General features: G+C 38.7%; 1 protein-coding gene across 1 annotated transcript; it reads right to left on the bottom strand.

The window, feature by feature from the left end:
* Nucleotides 1-279: 279 nt before the first annotated feature.
* On the bottom strand, nt 280-17,227 carry ankrd10b (ankyrin repeat domain 10b). The gene is made up of 6 exons (XM_034110519.2): nt 16,871-17,227; nt 15,912-16,064; nt 13,734-13,825; nt 3,942-4,207; nt 2,904-3,005; nt 280-940 (listed from the first exon to the last, which is right to left on the bottom strand). The coding sequence occupies exons 1-6, from the start codon at nt 17,066-17,068 to the stop codon at nt 708-710; spliced, it is 1,044 nt and encodes a 347-aa protein (XP_033966410.1). The 5' UTR covers nt 17,069-17,227; the 3' UTR covers nt 280-707.
* Between the last annotated feature and the right edge of the window lie 1,103 nt (nt 17,228-18,330).

Here is an 18,330-nt window from a genome sequence, read left to right as displayed (position 1 = left end):
TGAATATTTATAAATGCAACATTAACATGTTCCTAGAGTTGACTGCACTCATACATCGTTTTGATATGAATAACAGATGCACCAGCAGACATCTTGGAAGATAGTCCACAGATGTCCACATTTTTTGTATTCTCCTTTTACAGACACTTGCATAATGCTTCTAGAATTCTGCAAACAAAACGTGCACAATAGGTCTAAAAAGTTACATAAAATAAGTTAAAGAGCCATTTGTAACAATGTTTTCTTTCTTTCTGCAACAAAAAGTAAATTCCATCAAACTTTAACTTTTGCAAAAACATTTTTTTTTTTATTCGTTAGAGTAACATGGGATGAACTCAATGTTTTTCTTAACATCACGAGGCAGGGACCTCCCACACTCCCACTTGACACAAACAAAATGTAAGTATTGTCACTGATTAGTTAATGCTTAGTTTAGAGTATATTAGAACAAGGCTATTTACAGCTGGATCAAACGTTAATTATAAACAAAAAACACTTTCTATTTAACAAAACAAACTAATCCACTTTTTAATCAACAATCAATCAGTAACATATATCAGTCCACAACAATGGGCCTGCCCTTTCCAAAACCAAAAACATTCAATGAATAACAGCACCACTCAATGGCTTTAAGGCAAATCAACACTTTTTTTAGGCTTATATGACATACAGGCAAAAGCAGACAGCCTGTCAACATCTTTTGTACTTTAGGATCCATGGTAAAGGAGCATGGTGGTGAAGAAGGCATGGTCGTACAGCTGCTCTGCCTTCACAGACCTCTGGTGCTCCACCTGGCTACCTGCGCTGCCACCGCTCTCAGAGGAGTCGCTGTAGAGGAGCTGGCTCTGGAGGATCTCAGCTGCAGGATCACACCAAACTGAAGGCTGTGGTAGATTGTGACCATTTGAGAGAAAATCCCCACAGAGTCTCTCACCTGCCACTGAAAATGAGACAAATTGTCAAAGGGGATATATACTGGATATAATAAGTGTTACCATATTCCTGCTTCTTTAAATATAACAAGAGAGACAGGGAGGATTGATTTTGTTTTGCACAACTATTAGAAGGGCATTACAAGCAAATACTTTTAGAAAAAACCCTTAGAAAAAGTAAATCAACAGTTTTCAAAGTAAATTCCAAAGCCTTACATTAAACCACATGTTTCCTGTTGTTTCAATCCTGATCGGAGGTTGCTTTGACCTAGTTACAGCTGTATGTCAAGTAAACGTTTCCGTCTCCACTTTAATATTTAAAATACCCCTCAAGGAAACCTTAAATCTACAAGACATGTTGGCATAATCCCAACTCAAATTAGAGAAGTTTAGTCCTTGTTTTGCACTCCAGAAACAGGACTTGACAGATGCATGACGATACAGTACATCAAGAAAACAAAGGTCCACCACAGTCACATTTATCAAATTAATCAACATTTAATGATTTCACACAATAAAGTACAAAGCTCAACCTTTTCAGTACTAAGCATCGGATGTTCCAAAGGTAAAGTCTATACACTCAAATGTTCAGCCATGTCGAACGAAATAAACTGTACCATGAAACACAAAATTCAGAAAGAAGAATGTCCCTTACCAAAAGTTATTGTTCCACTACTCAATACAGCTCAAGAAATAAGGCTTTTTGCAAATCCATGCAAACTTTCTTGAGCGGTATGGTTAACTCATAACTACTCATTGTAAAATGGCCAAGTACCAATTACAAAATCAGGTTTTAGAATATAACATACAGATGTGCAAGCTCTGCTATAGTTGCCTAATAAACATTCACCATATTTAACCATCAAATAAGCACAGCCCAAATAAACGAACATGAAAAACAGGAATAACCAAACTCCAAGTTAATGGAACACAATGTCAGAGTACATGACATCTACAAACTACAGGAAAGCTGCATCGTTTATACTTTACGAGCTACATTCATTTGGGGATATGCTTTGGCATATACAAATTCTGGAATACAAAACAGCGTCAGCTAAAGTGTATATTAAAAGAGTGCCAAGGCCCTAATCATTTTTATATAAATGTCATAATAATCAATCAGCTTCAGTAAACTCAACATATCACTAACAGGTAATCACCATGTGGATATTACATATCATGTCTATATAGATTTCTCTTAATAGGATTGCAAAGAAACACTTTTTCTAAGCTATATGGAATGATCATACTTTAGCCATTCCATACGGAAAATCAGACGTTAACGTAGTAACATATTCAGGTGACCAATGAAGTTGACCTTTTTCCTATTATGCAACAGGTAGTCATGACTTATTTAGAACTCGACCACGACTATTTTTATCCATTGAGCCAATATGACCTACATTCGGTTGCACTGCTGTTTGAAGGGAATGCCAATAAGTTTGCGTTATCTGGGATGCTGCCGTATAATTGTGCAAAACAAAACTCCTTTTATCATGAACCTTAAAAATAAAAAGGTATACACAACAACTATCTGTATAACTGGACGGATGCATTTAGTATAACAAAGAAATCTCTTTTTTTTTGTATCCGTCAGAGTATAGTTAGGTACATGGAAAAGTATAAAATACAACACACACTGATATACATTGTTCAAATGTAGCTTACCACCAAATCAAAGCAAATGTATCTTTTATGCATGCAGTATGCAACATTTAAATTAAAATGTGCCCGACGATACCAAAGAGATATACTGCACAATGTGAACATTAGCACAAGCCCTCTACAGGTAGGCATAAGAGTTGGTGCAGCGACATGGGGTCTGCATCGATGCCACAGTGATGACCTCCAGCTCTTTAGTGCCAGGGCAGGACCACTCCGGCCCCCCTCTGTCCGCACACTGATCCACGGCCCCCAGCACTTGTGGGGGTGCAACCCCATTTAGCCCAAAAGCAAAGGGTCCTGGCCCACCTGAGGTTACAGTCGACTCCATGTTCATGGTTTCCATCTGGGCTTCTCCAGCACCACCCAGTGGTCCGCTCCCATTGCGCAGCTCTGCTGGCATGCCCAGACCTGAGAGCAAGATGCAGACACAAACAATAGGAATGATATTCGAAAAATTACTTTTTAACTTCAAACATGACAGAAAGTCTGGGTTAAGATGTTAGTCCCCAGCTGCATATCTGTATGCGCCTGCATCTACTTGAAGACTAGAGAGTACAAGCTCACTATTGCAGGGCGCTCAGGCAGTACCGCAGTATCCGGAGTAAAACCACCAGACTCAGGGACAGTTTTATCCCACAGGCCATAAGACTGTTAAACACCTGAGTTCTGTTGAGTGCCTAGATAAACATTCATCTGATTGTCATCTTGCAATCTGAATCTACTTATTTATCTAAATAGTTATCACCGCAATAAACCGTATTTAATTTTGTGTTAATGTACAATATTTAATTTCACATTCTGTTCTTGTACACATCATATTCTATTTACATGTACGTATATAGAGTCTAGACTTCTTGCAATATTTTTTATTTGTATTTTATTATATATGTTGCATCGTTGGAGGAGCTCGGGTCATAAGATTTTCATTGCCATTTCTACATTTTAGCTTATGTGAATATGACAATAAAACCTTTGAATCAATTAGGATAAAGAAGCTCTTTCTTTAACACATGGCATTCTAATTCTGCAAGATTACATAAAAAATTGGTTTTATAATACAAAACCACTTGTGGATTGTACGATAAGTGAAGACTGCATTTCTGTCTACAGATAGGGTACATTTAATGACAGTTAACCTTTTTGATCATGTCATGCACACAGACAGATTCCACATGGGGCCGTATTGTCTGAGTAATTGTCTTGAGCAGCCGTGTCTGGTCATTCTGTCCAGCATGACTTAATGTGCAGCAGTCTAAACTAAAAATAGATGTTCCAGCTGGAGCAAAGGGAAGTTTACCTTTAATCCCAAAGTAACAATAGAATCTGATGAGCTGAGTGACCTACCATTAGGTCTAGCCTTCTTCCCTGGGTTTGCTTCCATGCCATCAAAAGACCTCTTTCTGTTGGGCATGCCATTCAAGAAGCTGCGTCCCTGGATCATGGGGCGACCGTTGCCCCCAATCTGGGTCATGCCATTCAGAAAAGTCCCGTTGTGGGACTGAGCCATGTTTTGTTGGAAGTTCTGGGCATTGGAGAGAATCTCAGCGCACTCCTGGAATCCTTGGGCGTGGGCCAGGTTGGCAGCCGTCAGCCCACTGGCATTCCTCATACTGCACAACGAGAAGGAGGCGTGTTAGAGACACTCAGTGTACCTTTGATTGACACAAAAACAAACAAAATAAGACACACCCAAACGCGCACACAGTCACACACACATACAGACTCTTCACACACAGACAGACACAGATGTAAAGAAATATCCTGTGCTGCTCTACCCTCTCACATCTTCTTCGTCATCCTCATGAGATGACGACTGATCCTTTTGGATCATCTGCATCTTCTATAAAACTTAAACCTTGACAGTTTCCAGAAAATAAGGGAAACATGTCTGCTGCAAGAAGACATGATTAAGACAAATGTAGGTGCATTTGTTTTGATGAGAATGTGAAATAATCTGACTAAGATGTTGCTATAAAAAGATCCGTTGATTTCTGAGATGTAAACAGCTTGGTCTTGGAGAAATGCGTCATCAAGGGGGATTTTGCAAAGGGTGAAAGGCTGCCGTCATCTCACATTTCCACCAGGAATACTTCAAGGATTTCTGTAAGGCTGCATCCAAACTCCAGTCGATGATGTAGCCAAGTCTCAGATTAAAGTTGCAAATAATACTCGGAGCGGCGCACAAGTCCCTGTATGCTGTGTATAATGTGTGTGTGCGTGTCAAGTGGAAATTAACATGTACTCCATTAAAAGCAAGAGTGTAGAATTCTTCTGGTACAGGTCGATCATTCAGAAAGGAGGCCCTGATGCAAGTTGTATCTTCAGAGGAAACTCGAACCAAGGATTAGGAAGGAGAATGAAACGAAGACAAATCTTCAACCAATAGACATCCTTACGCCTTTTTGGTTAAGCTGTAAGGATTTCTTCTTGTTTCAAGAATGATGAGCATGAAAGAATCATAAAGAGAGATTGTACAACTATTTATAAGTCCAATTCAAGTAGTTGCAATGTGTACAGTTGTGTTAATCATATCCAGTTGCAGCAAAAAGGGAGTTTTTCTTTAGTTCAATAATGAATGAGCAAACAGTGCCGTGTCATAACCTTTACATTTTCTTACCAGAACATGGCACTTCAGCATGGAAGCAATTTCACTGCAAATGAAAACCATGACAGATAAACTTATTATTGCAAATGAGTAATACTAATGTAATAAGGAATACTCTATTTGTATACGTAATTAAGTAAAAAATGCTGTTGGTGCAGCGATTCCCAGATAAAATGTTCTCATGCTGATGTGAGATTATTGTGGTGGATAAATGTCTGCCAGTCTTCCTCTAACCAACACAGGCCGTTTATCCTAATGATGAGAATGCTCCCGTCTCCATTGGCCAATTACACAACAATACGGCACTTGTTCCGTCTAAATGTCTCTGCAAAATGAGTTCTCTACGCAAACAGTCAGGTCTTTGTCTGAGAAGCGGGACTCTGGCCCGCATCCAAGCAAAGGAGACACAGAAATCTATATCATTCGCAGGTACATTTATATTTGTATATATGCACGAGACAGCAGGAATTGTATATTTAGCAGCATTCTTACTGAAACGTTTTGAATTGTTTATTCTAACATTATTTTGTATTTATTTAATTGTTCATTACATTTGGTGTGTTAAAACCAAGTGACATTGACTTCCATACAGCAATCGAATTAATTTAAAATACACTGTTACTGTTTGGTCATTCATTCTGTATAACAATTGTTCTGAAACTTCTCTGCATTTTATCTAAACAAAAAAATAACAGTTCAACAGCTAATGCACATGGAAAACATTTCATAAAGAATATAAGACTGAAAAAAATAAAAATAAAATCACACAATATTTTGTTGCACATTACACGTCCCCATCAAATTAACGCTTCCAAAGGATTAATCCAAAAGATTATTTTTACATTTAAACAATTTAATGGTAAAATAGATGGGTAGGTCTCACTCTCAGGAACATGCATGTAGAAATCAAAACGGTTAAAACTTTTTTTTGAGTTTGAAAACAGTTAAGTTAAGACTCAACAATGCTGTACTTGTTGAGGCCCCAGTGAATAAAAACACTGCGGTTCGCAAATGTAATTTTAAGGAACTGATGTTATAATCCTAACCTTTAACAAATATCAATAACTGTCAAATACATTTATTTCAATTTTTTCCATGTTTAAAATAACACAAAGTACTATTTTTAGAGTAGAGGAAGTGCAGTGATTAAGTCTGCAGCCTCTGGAGTCACTTAACCTTCCCATGTCGCCAAATCTGGCTATCTCAGTTTTCTCAAGCTAAAAAACTGTTATACTGAGGGTGGCTGTTAAGTCATCCGCTCACTTCAGGGAATAAAACATCTAGTTTTTACTGACAAAGATTTCCAGATGTTTGCTCATCCAACCCTTGTTTAATGATTGGACCAAAAATAAGCATTGCATATATACGGTGCTGTAGCATTACAACAGCAGATGTTGAGAAATATGTTTTTGTCTTGGATCCACAAAAAGAAAAATGAGATATTTTAAATAGGTGATTGGAGCACACATATTTAGCTTAAATGAGATAAGAATGATTATAAAACGTATTCATTTTTTCACTTGCTTCTATTCTGTATACTTAACTTAGTTCATACAAAATCAATAGTACCTTCACAATGTCCTAAAAGAGTGTTCCTTAAGTGAGACCTGACATCTACAGTAAGCGCTGATCCAAAAAAAGGATAACAGAGTATTTTATTTACCCAGGTTGTGTGGAAATTTGAAAAGGAAGCGTTAATTCTTTGTAATTGCCTGGTATGCTTTGCTTTTCCGTCCTAAGCACACAATATGCATCTTCTCTAACTATCCTCTAACCTTCCAGAGGCAGCCTAATATCATGCTACATGTTGACATGGGACTCACGTGATTAAACCTGTCCATATAAAGGGCTCCTATGGTTAGTTCACAAAATAAAATAAAAAATTATAAAATAAAAACAAAAAGACTAGATACAGGAACAATCATGGATAATAAGCAAAGCATGCAGGTCTAAAACTTTAGTTTTGATTCATAAAAACCTAGCATTAAAACCAATCACCGCAAGAAATACCTCAACAGTTTGCCAGTGTGTAGATAGGAAGCGATAGTGAGAACACTCAATGCCACAACAGTGCGGCTATCCCAGGGAACGGGGCAGACTCAGCAGTGTCTATTCTTCCCCTTTCTAGGATTACTTGAAAAAACCAAGTCATTTCCAATTCAATGGCTGCAAAACATTAAGACGTACGATTCTGTTTCAGTATAAAAAAACTTTTTTTTAAAACTTATTGTCACTTTCATAAAGGAAAAGGTGACAAAGATTAGATGTCAAAACAGACTATGATATTGTATAGGGTTAATACTGTGACATTCAAAATAAAACATTTCTGTGTATGAAGTAAAATATTTGGTACAGTGAAATGACAGTGAATAACCATTGCAACAGGATGATTGTTAGCATTACACAGTTCAGTACATGATGGTATGCAAATCTAACTCATCTCACTCCGCTAAGCCTCTGTCTCTGCTCTACTCTCGTCACCGGCAGCCCTAACTCACTCCTGCCTGCAGCTAGCTCGCTAATAGAACACCTTAACATCTCGAGGCTCATGACAAATGATAAAAAAAGGCTTTGTTGAAATTTTTTGAATTCGTTTTTTCCCAATTTTCTTTTAGTTTTATATAATCCATTTAGACCATTTTTCTTATATTTATTTTAATATAAAAAGGTTTTCATTTTCAACCACAGTAGATCAAGTAAGGCTATTTTATTCTTTGAGACTAATAGATTTGAATTCTATTCTTTAAAGTTTCCTTTAAGAAAAAGTCCCTTTAGTTAAAGTTTGTTATTTCTTCATTTTTGCAACTCGTAAGGACTGTGAACGAACAATTTGATGGGTTGAAGATAAGAGGAAGAGGAAGCAATCAAATAAGACCAGAGTTTTCATCAAGGATGGTAAGACAAAAAGAGTGTTCCAGTCTTGCTGAACTAAAATAATCCAGATGTAGTACTTTCTGACCCAATGGAAAGTTCTTCTCCTTTTTCAGATGGGACAAGGATGAGCATCACTTGAGGATTTAGCGCAGTTTACTCTTCTGTCATTCAAATACTACATGTATTGTAGTCCCATCGGCAGGAATTGGGGCTATCCAGGCCAAGTGAAAATTCCTGCGCAAAATAGGGCCATCAGTGTCTAGGTTTTGACATGGAATCCTTAGTAGTAGTTGAAATATTTTCTGCTCGAAGTGCTCAGAGCAGCCGCACAAAAGAGGCGATGCACCGGGAAAAAAAGACCTTGGGCGTGACGCTCTCTAGGTGGCTGCACATGCACTCTGTTCGCATCAGAATCAACTGAAAAAAGACGCTGGCGCTTTAAAAAGTTGGATGTGGACACGGCCCTATACTTTGATACGAGTGTCTCATAGAAGGTCTCAACAAGGTAAAAAAAAATATATATCCATTTTACTCCAACGAATAAATCAAGAAATAATTCTTCACTTGAGCTCAGTGTTTCCGCCAGACCAGGGCTGAGAGGGCTTCCAAGTGACGTCACGTTGTGTCACGTGACTTGAATTTTGAATTGAGTCGTCCCTTACGTTAGTGATGGGAATTACGGGTCTTTTTAGTGAGCCGGATCATTTGGCACGGCTCACTAAGAAGAAGAGCCGGCTCTTTTGACCAGTTTACCACGGAGCCTCAGTTTTGCCACTGCAAGGCTCCGGCGCTCGCAGTTCACGCGCGTGCTCCACCGCTCATCGAGTCCAAATCGTGCACGTTCCGTGTTGTCCTGTCACCGTGGGTCCAAGATGTGAAAAGCTGAAAAGAGGCCGATGTCGGGGAAACGATCTTCAATACTCCGAAAAGAATCCCACCAGGCTCCTTTGCCCCTCCAACAGAGGGATGTCCTTGTCCTTTTCGTCATTTCAAGCGATAAAAACTCTTGGGGACGCCCTCGGCTCGAGTTCAGGGCGTTCCGAGCTGAATAAGGCCGTCAAATGACGGCAAGACGCCCCCCTGGCGGAAACACTGCTTGAGCTTATCTCCTGAAATACTGGACAAAGAGTGTATCGCGCTTCACTGCAGATTGTTCACTGGCGTCTCGATTTGGTGGCAGAAGCGCGGAGGAACTTCTTTTGATGCAACGTCTTCACAGATGAAAGAAACCAGCCCGCGTCAGACCAGCGAAATGACAAGAGATCTTAAGCGGGTAGACTGAAAGATTGCAGGTATCCAGTAAAGAGTTACCTTTAAAAAGGCCATTCATAAGATCTAACCCAGGTTTTAGCCTAGAATAAAAGTTAATTGAGATTAAATTAAATTGACGTTCATTGTCAATTGCTATCGGTTATTTACAAGGAGAATACTTAGACAGATGTAATGTATTATGTATATTGTTGATTTGTTTAAATATTACTATATTAATATTACAATAAAGAAATGTGTTATAACTTAATTTCACAGCCTATTGAACTCAATTACCCACTGTTTTTAATGCATTTGTGTTGCACCTACTAAAGAAAAGAAAACGGGATAGTAATCAAACCTGGATTAGTGATTGTTATGTAGATTGTATGCCAAGCTATTTTAATATTTCAAATATTTGTATTTATTAACTTATTGAATATTTTCTTCAGCATATCAATACAATATATATTTGCTTCTCCATCGAAGTGCCTAAGGATTATTTGCCTTTCAATTTTGTTTAACTTTGGGTAATCTTTATTTTTTACGTTAGACCCCGCTATTCGTGTGATGCGTTGTTTTCTTATGCTTTTCAGGACACTGCGTGGTCTTGGTTTGGTTTTATGTTAACCTTAATTTATGCCTCATGTTGTTATTATAATTATGTTTCTGTAGTCTTAATTTGAACTTTTGTTCTTTCTTGAGAAGCACTTAGTGAATTTTATTTCTGTGAAAGGTGCTATACAAAATAAACGTATTATTATTCATATTTTTAATATATAGTCCTTACCCCAAGTGAAGGAGTTCAAGTATCTCGGGGTCTTGTTCTCGAGTGAGGGAACAATGGAGCGTGAGATGGGCCGGAGAATCGGACCAGCGGGAGCGGTACTGCAGTCGCTTTACCGCACCGTTATGACGAAAAGGGAGCTGAGCCAGAAGGCAAAGCTCTCTGTCTACCGGGCCATTTTCGTTCCTACCCTCAACTATGGTCATGAAGGATGGGTCATGACCGAAAGAACGAGATCGCGGATACAAGCGGTCGAGATGGGTTTTCTCCGCAGGGTGGCTGGTGTCTCCCTTAGGGATAAGGTGAGAAGTTCGGTCATCCGGGAGGGACTCGGAGTTGAGCCGCTCCTCCTTCGCGTCGAAAGGAGCCAGTTGAGGTTGTTCGGGCACCTAGTTAGGATACCACCTGGGCGCCTCCCTAGGGAGGTGTTCCAGGCACGTCCAGCTGGGAAGAGACCAAGGGGTAGACCTAGGACCAGGTGGAGGGATTATATCTCTTCGCTGGCCTGGGAGCGCCTTGGGATCCCCCAGTCAGAGCTGGTTGATGTCGCCAGGGAAAAGAAAGTTTGGGGCTCTCTGCTGGAACTGCTACCCCCGCGACTCGACCACGGATAAGCGGGAGAAGATGGATGGATGGATATTTTTAATAAGAAGGATCAGTGATACATTTTAAAATAAGTTTTTTTTATACGTATACTCATTTTGAAGTTAGTTATTTTGTCATGAGCCTCATTCCCGCCTAGTGTGCCTCTCATAGCTTCCCTCCCAGTTGTACCTCTATTCATTTCTGGGTCATACATTGAAAAGATAACCTGATAATAAACTGAACTAAATGCACTACCTATAATCTGCAGGAGGGAAAAAATAAATCACACATCATTTTCATCATATATATTACTCATCAGCTGATAACCAAATGCACATTACAAGACCCAGATAAGAAATCAAGCATGTTTTAAACATGTATACATGAACAAATTCACTTTAATTTCGCTAGTTAAAACAGCCAAATAAACCAGGAGTTTCATAGAAAAAGAAGGTTTAAATAAGAGTATAAATCTAATCACCTCGTAGTTTACAGTCTGATTTATAATTCAAAAACAAAAAATCGATGCGTCTCAACAATTAGGAACAACACACATGTATAAAAATGTGTTAAGGCCTTTTATATCTAGTATGTGTTATGTGACTAAGGCCAACAACAAACTACAAGGTGAATACATAAACATAAGTGAATATTTCAATAACCCTGAAAAAAATGTGTGTTAGCATTGTTTGCATTCCTCTTTGGAACCAGAATTAACTGGAGGCCCAAACGTCAGCATAACTGGTATCAAACTGAATTAAATATATATTAAATGTTAAATACTAATGTGATCTATCCTCGTGTGCACCAGTGCTAATAAGTAGAGTCTACATTCACCATGGTGAATCTAATATTACTTTTTCTCTTGCCGTAATTAGCTGAGCTCAGATTTATAAAGACCACCATATTCTCTCTGGATAAAAACATTAAAAAAGCTACACAGATAATTTGCACTTCTGAAACCCCTGGTTTGTTTTGGATCTCTGGACGTCAAAAGGCATAAAAGGAAAAGGCATATGGCTTGTTGCAAAAAATGAAACTGCAAGTAAAAGAATAGCCAAGAAAGAAAAGGTTTAAGATTTAAATATGAATCTTTGTTTAAAATATGCTGCTGTGTTAAATATCAGCGTCATGTAATTTTATATTGTTACTCTAGTTTTAAAAATATAGATAAATTAAAGAAACTATGAAAAAGTATTAATTACAAGCAGCTCAAATAGTAACATTTCCATGCTTGAATAAGATATGCTAGAAGTTAGGTTAGGCGCTTCGTCCTTTGTGTTGACGGCTGAACATGGTCTTTGGGAAATACCAACTATGATCGGTTAAGACGTGAAAGGCAACACAAACGTAATCCATTGTAATGGTTTTGTGTCTCTTCAGGTCATACAAGATTTAATTTTAAGAAACAAGAAATATGGGTTGTGTCTCTTCTGCCTTTCTTCACGCTTCAGGTGCACCAACAATAACAGAATGTATTCTTTTGAATGGTAACAGACAAAAAGAGCTGCCAACTAAAAAGGTGTGACTAAGCACTAGGAAGATTACGTACACTATCTGAATACCACTGAGACACAGGGTAGCATTCATTACGGAAAATTCATTATCTGATCATCTGTTTTCTTTGGTTTTTATTTATCTTCGTAGTGCTCAGAGCTTTTTTTGTATGCTTTAGCTCAATTGACATATGCGTTTACACATGTACGAAGGCAGGATCCAAAACTGCTTCTTTAAACTAGGAGATATGGTATTCCAGTTATTGTGCAGGTTCATAATCATTTAAATATGCAAACAATCATGGATGATCGATGTATTTTCATTTTTTGCAACAAAATTATAGCCTTTTCTTACTAAATGTAAAAGGGCCTCAGAAAAAAAGAGGGAATGTGCATTTGGTCATCTAGCCAAGCTGTATATGCAAGACACTTACCAAAACAAATATTAATAACAAAGAAAACCACAAATCTAGATTGAACAAAGATCATGCAATATGGCCTAGTAGACTAAGAACAGTTTATCAACCTTTACATCACGTTGTCCTCTGGTATGTGTAACTATTGTTCTAGATTTACAAAGCCGTCAGTTGAAAGGTGCGGCGAGTTAATGATCTACTTGTATTCAAAGGGCAGTGTAGCTCTTCCTTAAATCACAAAGGCAGTATGAAAGTTTCTGTTGAATGTGAAGGAAAGTTACTTAAAACAATTTCTGATAAAAACTAATATTCCTCGCCAATGTTTTTACACAAAGAGGACAACTTAATGTGAATTGTTGCAACGATAAACAACAATTTCAAGGATTAACAAAATGCGTCACGTTTTCAAGAGACCACCACCAATTCTTTTATTTTTCTATTTTAAAACTCATCTCATCCTCAAACCATTTAAGCTGGATGGTTAAAGAATGATTTTGTCTTGTAAACTTAAGCATTATGCAACCAAAAAAGGGTTCAAGCTATATAAAAAGGAGTTAAAATGTCCTGTTGTTTAATAAACTGCACACAGCTTATTTTAAAGCCACTGGCAAAATATATAAATGTTTCACACAATTCCTTTGAGTTTATTTGAACACCAGCATTAAACTCACAGTAGCAGGACAAGGTGGTGTTTTATTTGCAGGATATTTAAAAGACGAAGTCTTCACTTCCCTTAAAAGTTGTGCTTATTTTTAAACTTATGTCCAGCAGTGTTTATTTACGATAGAGCCTAAAGTAAATTGTTGTAAAGTTAGCATTTAATTGAGCAGCTTCCATCCAGCTGCATCTGTGAAGAACAGCCATAGTATACAATTGTTAAGCTCTAAATGACGTTTAAGTATTTGCATGTTTTACAAATTCATAATTTCTTGAATCTAACATTCAGACCTGTAAACTGTATTTGCTGAGCCTTTGACTCTTGAATTTTAAATACTGTGGAAGGGTAATTTAAATGTAATCACTGCTCTGATTTGAGTTTGGTGGTGATCCCTTGCAAAGGTGTAACTGATGTTGGATAGTACAGAGAGAAAGAAATGAAGTCACAGATCTGATCACAGGACTTACTCAGCTTTCGCTCCCTGAATCAAGAGAGTGTTGATACACTCCAGACTGCCTGCACGAGCAGCCTTGTGGATGGGCGACTCGCCCACATAATCCTGATAGATGACAAAAGACTGTAGTTACACAAACAAACATGCCTGTGTTGTGCACAATTACAGTAGTAGTAGCCAAAACCCTGCATAAGATACTTAACATGAAGGAGTATGTTTTTAAATCAAGTAATCCCTCCCTAACTGCCTCCCTCCCTTCTCTTTTTCCACAGTTTGAAAAAACAAACGACAACAGGGCGTAACTCTGCAGGGCAGAGCCTGAACTTTTCAACCAGACTTCTCTAACGCCCACGCACATTTACAGTTACACATTAGTAGGAAGGCAGATCCAAGAGAGAGAGGGGGAAAAACTACACTAGGGCTGCAGTCGAATAGTCCAAAGATCAGCTCCTAAGTTCTAACCCTATCGTCTATTCCTTGACCTCTGAGTGAAACGTCACGGGGTTAAGGGATAGTGGACAGGAGAATTCAAAAGGACTTAGGAGAAGAGACTGCGGTACTTTAGAGAATCCGAATGCACTTTCACTATCCAACGTGTTTATGATGCGCCAGCGGACGTCATGGATGTGCGTCTGCTGCTGTGGGGAAACTATGGAAACTACAGTTTTCTATACAGCGGACTACAAACATGGATGTTTAATAAGAACGAGGGACTACTGTAAACTCATCTAGAGACTCTGCACCGTGCTCTGATGCTGTTGCTTTGCTTTATGAACGTGGACAACAGAGAAACATATTCTTCATGACCAAAGTTGGAATTGAAATAAAAAAGGAAAGTGAAACTTATGCTCGTCACCCTCTCCCTCCGGTCCACATTAATACAAATGATCCCAATACGTATGATTGTATGAACTAAAGATCTTAAAATCAATACAAATGTATTTATTATAAACGTTAGTCCTTAACATCTATCACTGTGTATATCACCATTCAAACATCTTTTAAAAGTTGAACAAACTCCACACAGCTCAGTAAAGACTGTGAAATGTTGACTTTATTTGATAATTTCAGTAAAAACTAACCTTCATATTTCTCTTTTTGATTATAATACTGATGAACGTTCAAAACAAAGCACTTTGGCAACTTACCACCTATGTTTTAAAATGCTTAATAAGCACCGTAACGTTCATGATATCATTTCTCGGTCATAATCGGTTGTTTCCGTGAACGGCCGACTGTTGAGTGACGGCAAATGCTGCGACTGCAAGGCATTGTGGGGCAGCATTTTCGCTTCTCCTGTCGGTTAGGGAGGTCCAGTGGTTCCTAAGCTAAAGGAGGTTATAAAGGAAGTTTGAAACCTCCTTTCCTATCATTCTCATCATTCTAGAGAATTCGAACGGCACTTATCATGGCTGCCACTGAGGGACTTCCGGGTCATTTCACTCCTTTAGGAAGGTTCCTAAGCTAAATGGACTATTCGACTTCAGCCCAGAAGGCTGTCAGTGGGCGGAGCTTAAATACTGAGTTATTCTGCTCTCCAAAAGCAGCCATGTCCAAATGTTCCCTCCAAAAGAGGGAAAGTCACAAATTGTTTCCTAAAGTGTTTATTCCAACATGTGCAGAGCAAAACTAAAGGCAATTGATAGAAACTATTTTCATGATGACGACAGTTGTTAGGTAATCCTGACCTACTAATCTGATTTCTCTCAGCAGTGCAGCCGAGCAGAAAATATAGCCCCAGTGCATGAGTCTGCATGAATATACACAGAGAGGAAAATAAGTGACAGGCAATACTCATAACACTCTGAGAGCATGCATTACTAGAAAATAAGATAAACATATTATGAATAAACAGTAAAAAGTAACAGCTTGGGCCCGTGACCCCACTTAGAGTCATCCTCCTTGATGGGATCAGTCTAAGATTAACCTCGTATTGCTCAACCTTTGTCTCTCAATGCATGTGTACATCTTCCTGAACACATTTGCGTTTTTGTTGCAATTTGCTGTTAAATTGAGTGACAGTGTAACAGCCCCTTTGTAAAGTGTTGCTTTCCTGGTAGGATTGTCCGTATGCTTGGTGAAAGATCATGTTTACATGCATCTCTCCAGGGAATCTTACTTGAACAGTTTGGTCAAAGTCCTAAAATGAACTTTTATGCAGATGTGTCGAGTGTGCTTCTTGATGTCATACCTGTCTGTTAATATCTGCACCAGCTTGAAGTAGCCATAACAAGCACTGAGGGTGGCCCCCAAACGCAGCAATGTGAGTGGGCGTCTGTGCAAACCTGGAGGTCACAGCATTCACTCCACAGCCCACCTGAACCAGACGCATGACACACTCCAGCTGGAAAGACACAAAGCCCATGCATCAGGAGTCAGAAGTATAATGTGCAATGATTTAGTCAATCATTACTTCCCACAGAGACATTGGGCACGTTTGGACAAGCGTGTTAGACTAGAGACAAAAATGCAACACTATTGTGTGGCCTGAAGTCTTCATATCTATTACTGGTTGGCTTGCATCCAATTTATTTGACTTCAGGCCTGCCCTTCCTAGGGTGTCGTTAGCAAAACAGATATTGGCACATGTAATTGTGTGGCTTAGGTCAGTTCGTTGGAAAGGTGTCGTTTAAAGTTGACTTGCAAGTCGCCACTCGTTTTCATTGAGAGGCTTTTGAAAAGAAAGAAGTAACACAAACACATATATACAAATACATATATATAATAACTGTTGCTAAGACACAACTTTTTATTATAATAGTAACAGTTAGCAGGTGTCAGTTGAGTGAACGTTAGCTTTCTTGTAACGTTCCAGTTTCTTGACAACGTCTCATGTAACGGCCATTAAGTTCAAATAAAATTGTTCCGTATCAACGTAACTTTTTTTTTTTAAGCCAACGCTTTCATGTAACTTCACATAAAATTAAGAATTGGTAGTTTCTTAAAAAACAGTAAGGTGGTGAACAGCGTTAATTTGACGTGTATGGTCCATTGTCTGCATCCAGTAAACGATGGCTGCGTTTTAAGTCTCATCCGCTTACAGTGAGGCTAAACATCAGGAAATGGCCGAGACGAGGCTTGTGCGTTGGCGCTCATTTTGGAAAACCATTTAGAAAAAACTGGACCACCAAACACCCAGTTGCAAGTTACCTTTCCGAAATGAGCGGCCCAATGTATGGGCGTCCAGCCGTAGAAGGTGTCCTCCACCGAGAGGTCAGCCGGGTTTGAGGTGCGCTGAAGGAGGGAGCACAGGGCTCCGACATCTCCATCCCTGCACGCCCGGTGGAGAGGGAAGCGGCTGTTTAAGACCTCCTCACTCGAGAATCCAGACTCCAGACCCACCGACATTGTAGCAAAAACTATAAATAATAGCTAACTACTCCAAAACAGACAACAAAAAGGACTATCTATTGTTTTATTCTGGTCGTTGTTGGGGTGCCTGTGTATCAGGACACGCGCCACCCTGCCTGGTACGTCTTTCTGCCTGACAACACAAAGCAGACAGCACGCGCCGGGGGGAAACTTGAGAAACGCGAGTGAGCTGCAAACTGCGGACTGGATTTGCATCATTCTGGACTAGATTTACCATTACAGGCTTTGTTCTTGTCCTGGAGCATTGTCGCCCCCTTCTGGAGAGTAGGGTGGGTCTGAATCATTGTTGGAAATAATGCCTTTTTATTTTTCTTCAATGGTAACCAGGGCGCAGAAGAACTTCAAAAACGTGTTTCCAATGCAATTGCTTATGTACAATAGTCACTTCATTTTTACAATTAAATAAAGTTATTACTGGCTCTTTCAATACTTGAATATGTCCACGTCCTTTAAGTGCTGCTATATATTACCATGGATGTGTACTTATTTGATTTGATTAGCGTTTGCTTGCCTCCTTATTTAACATGTCAACTTGTATTTTATCTGCACTTTGCCTTTGCTGTTGTTTTAGTGTTATTATGATTTGTGCTCCAGGCTAAATCTGTCAGCTTCATAAAAACTCCGAAAAAATCTTTGTTTCTCCGAATTCAAGGGGGAAAATACAAAAGCATTGCACACAATTCAAACCAATCAATGTTGTGTAATTAACAAGGATAATCTGGTGTTTTTTAGTCGACGAGTAGTGCAGATATCACTGTAAAATCAATCGACAGTAAGGAGAATACTTACTTCCGGGTGTAAAATTCTCCGTTATCCAATGGACGCTCGTAATACAATACAGGGGACATGATCATTATCTTTTAAATAACGTTAACTAAAGGGAACAATCTATTTGACACAGCTGAAGCTCTGGCCTTCCTTAAAAACTAACTAATTTAATAAAAATCACAGTTGTATTACACACAATGCAGTTTTTTGAGAACAAAAATTCGTAACTAATGTAATTTTTACATTCTGACGAAAAATAAAAATGATTATGAATACAAATAAAATAAAAGAAGCCTCCCGTGAGTTACTACAAGCTATAAAGTAGATTTAAAAAACGTTTTATAGAATAAAAGCTCACTGCGGGACGTTGTAGAAATGCGTGTGTGCACCACGACAAAGGAGCCTCATTCACTTTACATTGGGGTTGTTTGCGTGGTGCTGACACGTAAATGTAACAAAGTTCGTGACTC

The sequence above is a fragment of the Pseudochaenichthys georgianus genome, chromosome 21 (assembly GCF_902827115.2).
Source record: "Pseudochaenichthys georgianus chromosome 21, fPseGeo1.2, whole genome shotgun sequence".
Lineage (NCBI taxonomy): Eukaryota > Metazoa > Chordata > Actinopteri > Perciformes > Channichthyidae > Pseudochaenichthys > Pseudochaenichthys georgianus.
The sequence above is the reverse complement of the archived record's forward strand: the minus strand, read 5'-3'. Positions and strand labels throughout refer to the sequence as shown.